Source organism: Geospiza fortis, unplaced genomic scaffold (genome assembly GCF_000277835.1).
Source record: "Geospiza fortis unplaced genomic scaffold, GeoFor_1.0 scaffold301, whole genome shotgun sequence".
Classification (NCBI taxonomy): Eukaryota; Metazoa; Chordata; class Aves; order Passeriformes; family Thraupidae; genus Geospiza; species Geospiza fortis.
In genome coordinates, this window is record NW_005054490.1 from 1,039,858 (window position 1) to 1,051,353 (window position 11,496).

At 37.0% G+C, this 11,496-nt stretch overlaps 1 protein-coding gene across 3 annotated transcripts; it reads right to left on the reverse strand.

Moving 5' to 3' along the window:
- Window positions 1-38: 38 nt before the first annotated feature.
- On the reverse strand, window positions 39-11,206 carry ALG12 (ALG12 alpha-1,6-mannosyltransferase). Of its 3 annotated transcripts, XM_031063238.1 has the most exons (10): window positions 10,999-11,206; window positions 10,721-10,853; window positions 10,073-10,246; window positions 8,548-8,742; window positions 7,217-7,225; window positions 7,122-7,147; window positions 6,442-6,665; window positions 5,569-5,738; window positions 5,308-5,383; window positions 39-1,361 (listed from the first exon to the last, which is right to left on the reverse strand). In XM_031063238.1, exons 1-10 carry the CDS (start codon window positions 11,161-11,163, stop codon window positions 1,130-1,132), a joined length of 1,404 nt encoding a protein of 467 aa, XP_030919098.1. In that variant the 5' UTR covers window positions 11,164-11,206; the 3' UTR covers window positions 39-1,129. The 3 variants fall into 3 exon arrangements, with proteins under 3 accessions (XP_030919098.1, XP_005428578.1, XP_030919099.1); XM_005428521.2 differs by having other exon boundaries at window positions 7,122-7,225; XM_031063239.1 differs by having other exon boundaries at window positions 7,122-7,225; window positions 10,721-10,869; window positions 10,999-11,190.
- Between the last annotated feature and the right edge of the window lie 290 nt (window positions 11,207-11,496).

Below are 11,496 nucleotides of genomic sequence, written 5' to 3' on the forward strand. Positions count from 1 at the left end.
GCAAATTTAAGAATAAAAAGAAAACAAACAAAACAAAACAAAAAAAAACCAAACCACTTTATTCCATAATTATATTTTACTCAAGTATTCAGTCAGCAAGGAATAGTTTTCTGCCCATGATACTTTCAATGATTCTGACATTTTACACTAATGGAACTTCTGTCATATTACAACTGGCCCTAACCAGAATTCTAACCTTTTTTCCTTGTTCCATTCAGCAATCTATGCAGACATCCTTAACAAAAACATCTAATAAAGAAACTACAGAGCATGCAATCTTAACCTAGTTTATATAATGCAGCACATGGCACATCAGAGTACTCCTTTCCAAAGGGATTACTTAATAAAAAAAAAGGAAAACAGCACGTATCTTAAAGTGGGCATTTTCATAGGTAATTTTTACACTGCAAATTAAGATACCATTACAGCAGAAGAGGGGAAAAATTATTTTAAAGATTCTTTTTTTCCAGGAAATCCAAGTTACTGCTTTTACATTAACTGTTGGAATGAAGATAATCATCCTTAGTACTCAAATCTGTTATGAAACAGTGCTTGTCAAGAGGTCCAACTGCTTTTTAAGTGAATGTTTCATTAGTTTGGTAGCCTACAGGGCACAACTGGGTATTAGGATGAAGCAACGATGAATATGGCTTTCCTATGTTTATAACATGGTTGGGTTTCACACTGGCAATCTGACAGCTGAGGGGGTTACAATCCTGCAGATACATAAAGTAATACATCTTTGCACACACAGATTACATATAAAATTATTGCCCTAGCACAAACCTGTTGGTTTTGCATCTTATACAGGACAATTAGGACATACCTGTGCTACATGATGAAACAGACTACCAAACCAAGTAGACAGGTTTTACTTAATACCACTAAAATTGTAGGCAACCTCTATCAAACATACCTAACGATACAACTCAGTATACTGAGCATATACTGACTGGGAATGCACTGTATTATTAGTAAGAAACAGGACGGAGCTAAATACCAAGTGGTACAGAGATTTTCTGTGCCTCTCCACAGAAGCTGAGTTGCAGTGCTGGAATGACAATTTGCTGCTGTCTTATATAGTTCAATCATCAGCAAAAGCACATCAAAAGACACTTAAAATTCACAGTCAAGATGATAGAGGAAGTTTTTCCAACAGTACTAATTTCGGTTTCAAGTTTAAAGTAAAAGGAGGTAGTGCAGTAAGGTTCAACCCAATTTTACTGATGCCAGGTATATTTGCCAGTGGCCTGTGGGTTGTCTTGTAATGTGATATTTGAAGAGGATTTGTTTCCATCAGTATATGTGTGTAAGAAAACATCAACTGGTCTCCTGGTTTAACATCTTCTCTTTTGTCATACCTGTAAAGAACAAATAAGATTTATTTTTATTCCTTGCTTTATCTATTAAAGATGGCTATTATTGCAGAGGCATCCAAGATGAAACACAAAAATAAACCAACATTCTCAGTTATATCTCCTGACGAAATAGTACTAGAGGAGGAAATAGTATTTTTGAAGAATGTAAGGACTCAGTCATTCCATGCAAGTCTTTCTGCTGCTATTGTGATATAAATCACGACTCCTAGAAAACTTCTTACTAGTTCCCTATTTCAATTTAGTGGAGAAAGGACTCCAAAACCTAAGACTGTAGTTAACTGGACCAATTTTTACATTTTACTCTATAAGAATTGCATTTGGAGAAAGGTGGAGGTGGTTTTGTTTTGTTTTGGGTTTTTTGCTGCTTTTTTTTTGTTTGTGGGGTTTTTTAGTAATTCTAAAAAATACCTTATGTGGTACTTAAGCAGAAACCTTTTTCTTCTGGTAGTCATACATTAGAGTAGGAGCCTCAGAGAATAGCAGGAGAAGACCTCCTTGAATGCTGGAGGAAAGAAGGAGCCTGGCAATTACAGTACTAATTTGGCACTTGTTATTTCTAAGTTCAGTTCCCTGATCTACTACATGTTTGGGCAGGTCACTTTGGGCCAGCTTTTATAAACTGTTTAAGTACAAGAATACATATAAATTATATATAGAATTTTAAAAAAAAGTAACTACTGAGTTCTAGGACTATTTATTATGTACACTCAGAGTTATTTCTTAAAAGGATTTATGTTCAATCTAGCTGTTGAGGGAATTTACAGGATGAGAAAACAAGTGACTTAGCCATTTGGCAGGGATGTGAAAGATATAGTTTCAGCCAGTTTTCATCTGGTCTAAGCCCAAAACTGAAGTTCATTATCTCTTAAGAGCTGTATGAGCCCCTTTAATCTTCTAGGAATTGAGACAGACCTCCCTCACTGTCTCATGAGGACATGGTTCTACTTTGCAATAGTTATTTGTTCATTCACTGAGGAGAGTCAGGTGCAATTTATATCTTAAAGGTTAGGATATTCATACTGGACATGGCAGCCTGATCGAGTCCTCAATCCAGCAACTTCAAAGTAGAAGAAAGAGGTAAGTTCACTCCAAAACACTCCATAAACCACTGTTAGGCTCTGTAACTCAGTGAAGAGCAGTGCCCCATTCTTCACCTTTTCTGTTGCCCTGTTCTGTGAACTGTTTTCTACCAGCACTTGGAGCTCCCATTCTTAGGCACCTGAATCCTTCCACACATTTCACAGGCATCTTACTCAGGCCATGACTTTCCTTGCAGACATGGACACAGGTAAGGAAGCGGTGCAGTCCCAGCCCTACATACCCTTAAATCCACCTAGGATTAAATCCACCCTGCATCTTTGCAGGCCTGGCCTCTCATCTGCCTGAATTCCCTGAAAAAAATCTCTACTGACATTTTTATAATGCTGCCTGACAGGGAAGTCATTAACATTTAAGATATTTGAAGGAAGTACTTCACAGAAAACCAGAGGTATTGTGTGAATTGTTAACTAAAATTTTGGCAACTGAGGAAGGACCCCAGGCTGACAGAATTCATAAGTGTCACTAAATACACCATATAATGCAGAATTAGACTGCACACTGAACAGGTGTTTTCTACTTTTAAAACAATTGCATGCTAATTTCACCTGCTATTTCCAAAAATATCACAATAGCCCTTAGGTTGGTAGACATATCCAAACTGGCAGAAGGAACAGCATTACTTTGTAACAACCTTACCAACTACTAATTTCACATTTTCTTCATCAGCAAGTAAAAGGCCTTTCATCTGGCTGCATGCATTTCTAAATTTTATTATTTTTAAATACTTTAAGCTTACATAGCATATTTATTCAGGGTTCAAAGAGACTGCACTAATTGAAAACAAGATTGTAACACCTGTTCCGTGTAAGAACCTGCATCAAGCTCCTTTCAATCACCCTTTGAAGAAAAATAATACATTGCTTGCATTTTTCTTGAGGCAAATAGATCTAATCTGAGCACACTACTGAAAGCTGATAACTTTAAGACACTTTCATTTATGGACTGCAGTTATCTGATGAATCATCAGCCTTCACAGCAACCCCATCCCTAATCAGTTTCCACCTGACGTATACTGTCAGTGAAGAGGTTAAGTTTTCACCCATCTGAAAGGATGTCACTTTCTTGGACAATGAGAAAATGGACAGTTGGTGCCAATAAACTCTGCACTACACTGTGCTGTCAGACCAAGTGGTAGTTCTTTGTATGATGCTCAGTTGTGGATTTTGTCTGATTTTTTTAATGTGAAACTTTATGCTGAATGAGCCCTTCCTTTAGCCTTTGTTTTGCTGAGTACAGTTAAAAGTGAGAGAGAAACTGCTCTGTAGCTGTTAACACCATGAAACATTTATCAGTGACAGGGATATTATTCATTCACCTTCCAATCCTACCAGGCTTTACAAACCCAAAGCAATCCAACACTCACCAACTCAAAAAGCTCATTGGAATGAAGCACTACTGAGAGAGGAGAGTTGTATTCAGAGTAGTGTGTGTATTTAAGTATATTTTAATACCCCAAATATTGAAACATTTTAGCTAGCATGCACATTCTATCCCTTGTACTCTAACAGCTTAATGTCTCCTCCCAATTAATGGTTTAAGACTTTCTCTAGATTCAGCATACAAAAAACCAATTTGAAATAAACAGTGGATCAGTAATTGTGAAGGCTTTTAACAGTCTGTACCATCATCATGAGAGTGCTTGGAAATAAAAAGGCATAGCAAGATCGATGATTTTTTGTAATTCCCCTAGAAGCATTTTCCCCTTCTTCTGCTTTACTTCCAAAGTACTTTTATCTCTAAACATACCAGTAATTAAATTATGTTCATCTGATCCTGAATACTGTGACTGGGGAAAAAGAACTCTAGGCTCAGAATACTTCTTAAATCAAAATCTGCTTGTATTGCTTTTGTTTTGTGCAGTATGAAGGGAGGCTTTGTGTCACCTTCTAATGAATCATTTTCATTGAGTTAATTTTCATTTAAATTAAAACCTTATGCCTCAGCTGAAGAGGTAGGCTTAAAAATCAGAAAGGTGCCTACTTTTTGGTTTTCATCCTGAAAAGCAAATGATGCCACCTCACAATGTCTCCTACTATTCATTCCAATATTCTAACTCTTTTTAAAAAGTGTCTGGTCATAGTAACAAAGCACTCAACAGCCTTCCCTCAGAGCTAATGAATGTGTTCACAGCAGCAGCTTCAATGCCATCTATATGAGGGATGTTCCACATAAAAACAGACTTTCAATATTAAAATGTACATGAGCCTCACATTGCCACACATTATTCAGACAAATAATTATGTACACTGTTCTGCCAAGAAAGCTCTGTTTCACAAGGTCTAGTGGGGTATCAGACCTAGCTGCATTAAACACATTGGTATAAAGTTTGGTAAGCTAACAATTTTTGCGCTGTTTCTGATGTCTTTAGAATCACAGAATCATTAAGGTTGGAAAAGATGTCTAAGAGCATCAAGCCAAATTGTCACCTTAGCACCACCACCACATTCACCGGTAAACCATGGCCCCAAGAGCCATATCCAAACTTTTAACACTTTCAGGGATGGTGACTCATAACCCTTGCCATGAAGAAATTTTTCCTAGTATCACACCTAAACCTCCTCTGGTACAACTTGAGGCCATTTCCTCTTGTCCTTTGAAATATTCTATGCTATACAGGCAAAACAATGAAAAAACACTGCAGTGCTTTATTTCTGAAACGGCAGCACTGCAGACATCAAAAATTCTCTGAAGATTTATATTATTCTTAAGCTGGTTTAATAAATATGCTGGACCAGAAATTGTGTTTGCAGTGCTTGTCCCTGTGCATATGCAAAAAAGAAAAAGCAGGCTACTGTCCTCAGACGAAAATACCTCATTCAGAACATACCTCCAATCGGAATTGATTTCTAGAAACCGAGAAACTCCCGTCTGCGCTGCAGCCACATCAATGTGAACAGAAACATCTACATAAATAAAGAAAATAGAATACAGTTTCAAAATTCTTCCAAGTACACTCTGATTAATAATAAATTAACAAAATATTAACAAAGAAGATGTGTGTACCTAGTTTGAAGAGTAGTATTCAATACATGAAAAAATATACTGAAATTAAGATTAGGTGAACATACCTCCAGCCAGCTTTACATACCTGCTGTTGAAGGTACCAACTCATGCAACTTCTGAATTGCCACTCCTCCAGGATAATTGAAATGTGAAACGTACAAAGATGTTCCTGAATAAACAGCATTGAGTAGAAGATGCATTACAATAAAGAATGATCCAAGTTTGTACAGCCAGGATCTCCGGTAGTTATTCAGACTGTTGAGGAACAGAAAAACAAGGAAGAATAAACTGTTATTTTCTTTCACACTGGTCACTGACTACTGTGCACAACTGTTACAGAAACTCCACTTCTAGATAATAAAGATTAACAGAAATTTTATTAACTCTGTATGGCATATATTTAATACCAATTTCTAGAAGATTAAGTTCTAGTGACATTTAAATTAGAATACTCTCATTAATAAAACTAAGACAAACTTATCAATAAAGCTATGTATTTCTGTGTTTCAGCTATGAATATATTCTCTTTTAAAGAAGTTAAACTCTGAACTTCAATTTGTTTACTCAATATACCCAAACAGAAATATTTAATTCCATGTTTCACAAGCCTCGCCTGTGTGTTAAACGATCTCCTCAGGTAAACTGTGTTAACAGCTCAGGAGTACTGGAGTAAGTCTTCTTTTCTGGTAAATAAACTGCATTGTAACAACGTAACAGTAAAATTAGGGCTCCATTCTCAATTCTCCTCCAGACTTCCCAAATAGTCCCACCAAAGCATTTGACTTTTCTGCGTTTCCACTTTTCTCTGCAGTCAAATGGGTATGAAGACCTCAAACTCCTTTCTACAGCATATGAATATTTCAATATGATCCAGAGGTCAAGATGAAAAATGGTACTAATAGTTTTCCTTTTGCATTTTCAGAGGGAAAAAAAACAACTAACAGGATTTTGAACTTACATTCGTGAGCACATTTTAGCAGCCACTATGTTGAAAACAGGGAAAGTGTAGATGATGAAACGCAGCTCTTTGTGTGGGAGAAATGAGTACAAGAAAATAAAGCCCAGTGCTGGCAAAAGTAAAATCCGAGTTCTCTTTTCTGTTACCCCTAAAGGTACAAATATTATGCTGCATCCCAAAGCACGAGGCAGGGCTGAATAGAAATACCACAAGAAGGGAGAGGTCTTCAAGGTGAAAAGAGTTAAGGATGCTAACAGTAAAGTAACTATTCTTCAGTATTCTTAAGTAACATTAGTACTCACAAATTTTACAAATATGCAGTATACTTTTGTATACACATTCTTCCAGCCTTTCATTTTCTGTCTCATCTTTGGAGAACTAAAAGCAGTTGCTTAATTACATTCACATTACCCAACAGAGACGCATCAAATGACACTAATGATGGGCAACATGAAACACACCAAGGGGAAGAAACCTGGCTTTATACTGGTAGAACACCAAGAGGCAAGAAAAAGCAGAGGAGACTTACAATTTGCAGAAACACCTAAGGGACAGACACTCTCTTCTAAGTTTTAAATAATGAAAAGTAGAATGTAACACCCTGAGTCTCAGGAGTAAGTCACATCAAGTCTTTGCTTTGGCTGGTAGTGTTCTTTTTCTCTGGATGTTTCAAAGGATACTCCCCAGTTGGAACTTTTGTTTAAAACTGTGTTATACCAGAGCACTTTCCCCTCAGGCCACACAAGCTGCCTCCAAAATAGAGAATCCACAGCAACTGTTAGCCCTAAAAGAATTAAAGAGATACAAATCTTCATGAGCTAAAAACCAGGGAAAAGCAAACTAGCACATCCAAATAGAACATATACAGCACATTGAGACCAACATAAACTGAAACATGCACTGTAAGCCTCACCCAAAACCACAGAGAAGGCTGAATATGTCTGTCGTGCAGGGAAGGGAGGCACTTCTGAACAGAGGCCTTTAAAGAAGCATGTTAGACATGAATCCAATTGGGATTCACCCCACTCCAACCCCAAGTTTGAAAAAAAGGGTTTAATTGAGATTTGTTTTAGAAGAGTATTAAGAGCATTAAATGTAATGAACAATAAGAAGCTCATGTTATCTTCAAATAGTACTAAATAAACTTTTATTGCAAAGCGACAATTGTTTTTTATTAAGTTAAAAAAACAATGACAAAGTTTGCTATTATTCGTTAGGTGGAGGGAGAAAAGGGGATGAAAGGCAAAAAGAAAGCAGCAAAACTGTCAGCCCTATCTCCTCCACTCAGCTCTGTGCAAACTGCTCTAGTATTTAAGGATTTTGCTCAAACAGGAAAGGGGAGTGCCAGTGGTTAATTCCCACTGGACCTCCAAACTCTTACATCATGAGGTGCCTCCAAATGCATTTGGCATAACTGTTTAGTGTTTCTATTGTGCACTCTGTGCAAGGGACAGCATGCTGCCAGGGGTCACCATCACATATCTGACAACAGCATTTTTAATTAGGTGGGCTGGTGGAGCAGCTTAAGTACTTATGTGCATATACACGAGGTCTTCCATGGATGGGTAGACACAAGGGAATTTTTCAACCTCTCCAGCACGGAGATCACTTAAGCTGTTAAATTTAATAATGGAACAGAGCTGAACTGCAACTCTCCCCACAACCCTCCTGCTTGGTATCTCTGTCTGTCACACAGTTGTATTTTATCCTGGGACTCAGCCTATCACCATGGCAATAGATATTACAGCTGATAATATGCACAAGTAGCTACAGACAGGTATTAATTGTACTGAAGTCAACTTGCATATCTCAGCCTCTTTAAGATCAGGACATTACACTGTAAGCATCTAAAGACAGAGGCCACAGTAGCTTTCTCTGCTCTGCACACTTCCATAGAAATTTTCAAAGAAATAAAAAATCTTGTCATATTATTAGCAAATAGAATCAAACTGAAACAATAACAACTCACAACACCCCACTTACCCTCTCTTCACTGCCAATCCCCCCAGAAAAACCCTTTAAGGGCCACTCAACAGATAAATCAGTCAAAACTCCATACTTCTCTTGAACTTAATGTAATTTGCTTTCTTCCAAGCAAACACTTACCCAACCAAAACATTCCAGCAGGAACAGCATGGGAAAGCACCTTGAAAATGGAGATTCTTTTAGTTAATAATGTCATCAGGAGCATGAGGCCTAAGAATATGCAGAGCTCTGATCTGAAGACTATAATCGCCAAAGCTGAGAACCAAATGAATGGCCTTTGCTTTTGCTGTATCCAAAATGTCAATGCCAGGAGCACTGCAAAAAAACCAACAAAACAAACAAAAAAAACCCAAAACACATCACTCAACATACTGAACTATTTATTTTCTAAAGGGTAACAATCAATGCTATCTTCTTGTTCCTCTAACTTCCCAGCAATCCTCTCTTGGTCTTCCCACCATTTCTAGTCCAGAAATTCTTCCTTGGTTAGAGAAATGTAATTTGGAATAAAGCACAGCTTTATACTGTTGATGCTTAAGTAATTAGGAAAAGTGTAACCACAAGGAACAGATGGAAACTCTTTCTAGGCAGTATATTTAACAGCTATTGGTGGGGGGGGGGAAAAAAACAAACCTTAAGGGAGTACTAAAAGCTTCTCTAACTACAATTCATAATTATTATTGCTCAGTATTAGCTAGACAGTTCGTTTATTCTTTTGGCTAAGTATATTCATGATAACACAAACCCATTTCAAACACATAAATGAGACTACAGACTACTGCTGAGGGAGAAAGATCTACAAATTCATTTACATGATTAGGTGGGACACACCGTATCTCTACAGATGAAGTTGTCTCTACTTTAGCTTAAATCTTGACATAGTAACGTGCTCAGGATCCTAAGGAAAACATGAAATACTAAGGTACAAAATCATGAAACAACTTGTATTTTTGAATATGCAAAAATTATCTGAGACATTACTAGACACTTTATCTGACAATTCATCTGCTTTTGTTTATCGTTTCTCATCTATACAGATTCTTACATCAACCTCACAATGTTATTAGCTGAACAACTTGCACTGAAGCATTTAGTGACTCAGTAAGTATCTGTCACGTGATTAATTTGCCTCTTCATCAGCTCTGGGGGAAAACTGCATATGTAGAGAAGGGCTTGACATTGATTTTTTAGTTTTTTTTATTTAAGTATAGAAATTGCTGCATTTGTAGGCAGCTTCAGAAGAGGAAGGTGAAGATGGTGCAGCTGGAGTTTCTTCTACAATCCCATTTGAAAGTCCTTTCCTGTGCAGACCAAGTTCACAGGGTTTTTTTGAACTGCAGGTATACCTCATCCCTTTTCATAGCTCTATGCTTTATGCATTAGACATGTGAACCCAAACCTCTAGCTAATCAAAGCCACCTGACAAAACCTACATGTACTCAGATTCAATAAAATTTGATTAAACAGTCACTGTAAGCATACATGGTAAAAAGAGAATGAAATCTCAAGCTTTTTAGTCTTGTTATCACACAATTAAATCAAGCAGATATGTCAATTTGGTCTGACCATACTTTTCCTGTGCTTTAACTACTGATACGTTTGAAAAAAGTTCTAAATTTTAATTTTTTTCCTATGAAATACCTACCAAATGGAAGTGCAAACACATTAGGGAGAGTTCTTGTACAGTAAAACATCAAATGAAACTGAGTAACAGTGATGAGACAGAAGATTGATGCTGTAGTTGCTCCAAACTGTTTTCTAACTTCTTTCTGCAGTTTCCATAAGGTGTAAATCACACTGAGCCCCAAACTTCCTCGGACTACCAAGAGAATAAAAATGAGAATCAAAGAGTAGTATCAGATGGATCACTGATGAATAGCCATGTTATATAATGTAATAGAAAGACGTTCTGAAGATTAATATTTAAGATACCACAATATAACTACCTTCAAAGAAACAAAAAGCCAAACAAAATTCCATTTAGTTAACTTTGGCTTCCATGCCAAAGTTAACAATCCTTTCTGAAGTGTACACGGGGGGGAACTCTCTGAAGAGACTCGAGACACTTGTTTTTTCTACACTGCCTGACATTTGTTAGCACACACTTTCTGTGTGCCGTTAGTTACTCCCAAAGAGGGAGCTGAATGGCCATGCTGGCCCTAAGTACCATAGCATAGGTTTTCCTTCATTGTGAAAAAGAATATCACAATTTAACCATTGGTCCAAATATAGCAACAATGTTTTAACTGGTGCTCTAATGGGTGACAGCTCTGAGGATTCAAAGTTCTCATACCTATCAGCTGGGAATAAAACTTGGACATTCTTAGCACAGAAAGTATGTAGATAGCCGGGCTGGAAAGAGCAGCAATAAAAATTGGTCCAAGGAACGTTCTTGGGACAACTCCAGGAAATTCATGATGGTCATACTGCAAAAAGGAGAATCTACTTAAAATAAGCAAATTAGAAACAAGGGAAAATAAATCATATTCACACTGCATTTATCCTAAAGATACTGCAGGGAATTGCCATCTTTAACACTGTACAAAAATGAAGTTATTATTTTCAATTTACCTTATCCAAGTCCAGCTGGTGGTACACCACATCATGGATAGCTTGCAGGTTAAAGCTTTCCTCCACTTTTGTAAAAGGACAGACAGTTAAATGAACAAAGGCCACCACAATCAGAAGCAGCAGCAATGGGAATGACCTCCCACTTGAGCTCCTCTTCTGAGCCATCTTGGGTTTGAAATTCAGATATGTTCTATTATTATTAAAAAGAAAATAAATCGAAATTACATTAATAACATGGCGTGAAGTGTACAACCAAAAAAAAATGATTGATGATGCAAGGAAAACGTACTAGAGCAGGTGAAAAGTTCAAACACAGACTAGTAAGTCAATAAATCCAGGAATTTTTTTACTACATTCAATTAATTAAGGTAGTCAAAAATATATTCAGAAGCATTTCAGAATTTATGCCCCCATCTGTAAATATAATTAATTTTCACCTAAAAAACCTCAAGACAACATGGACCCTACCTAAGAAAGTATCTCCCTTTGCATTCCATA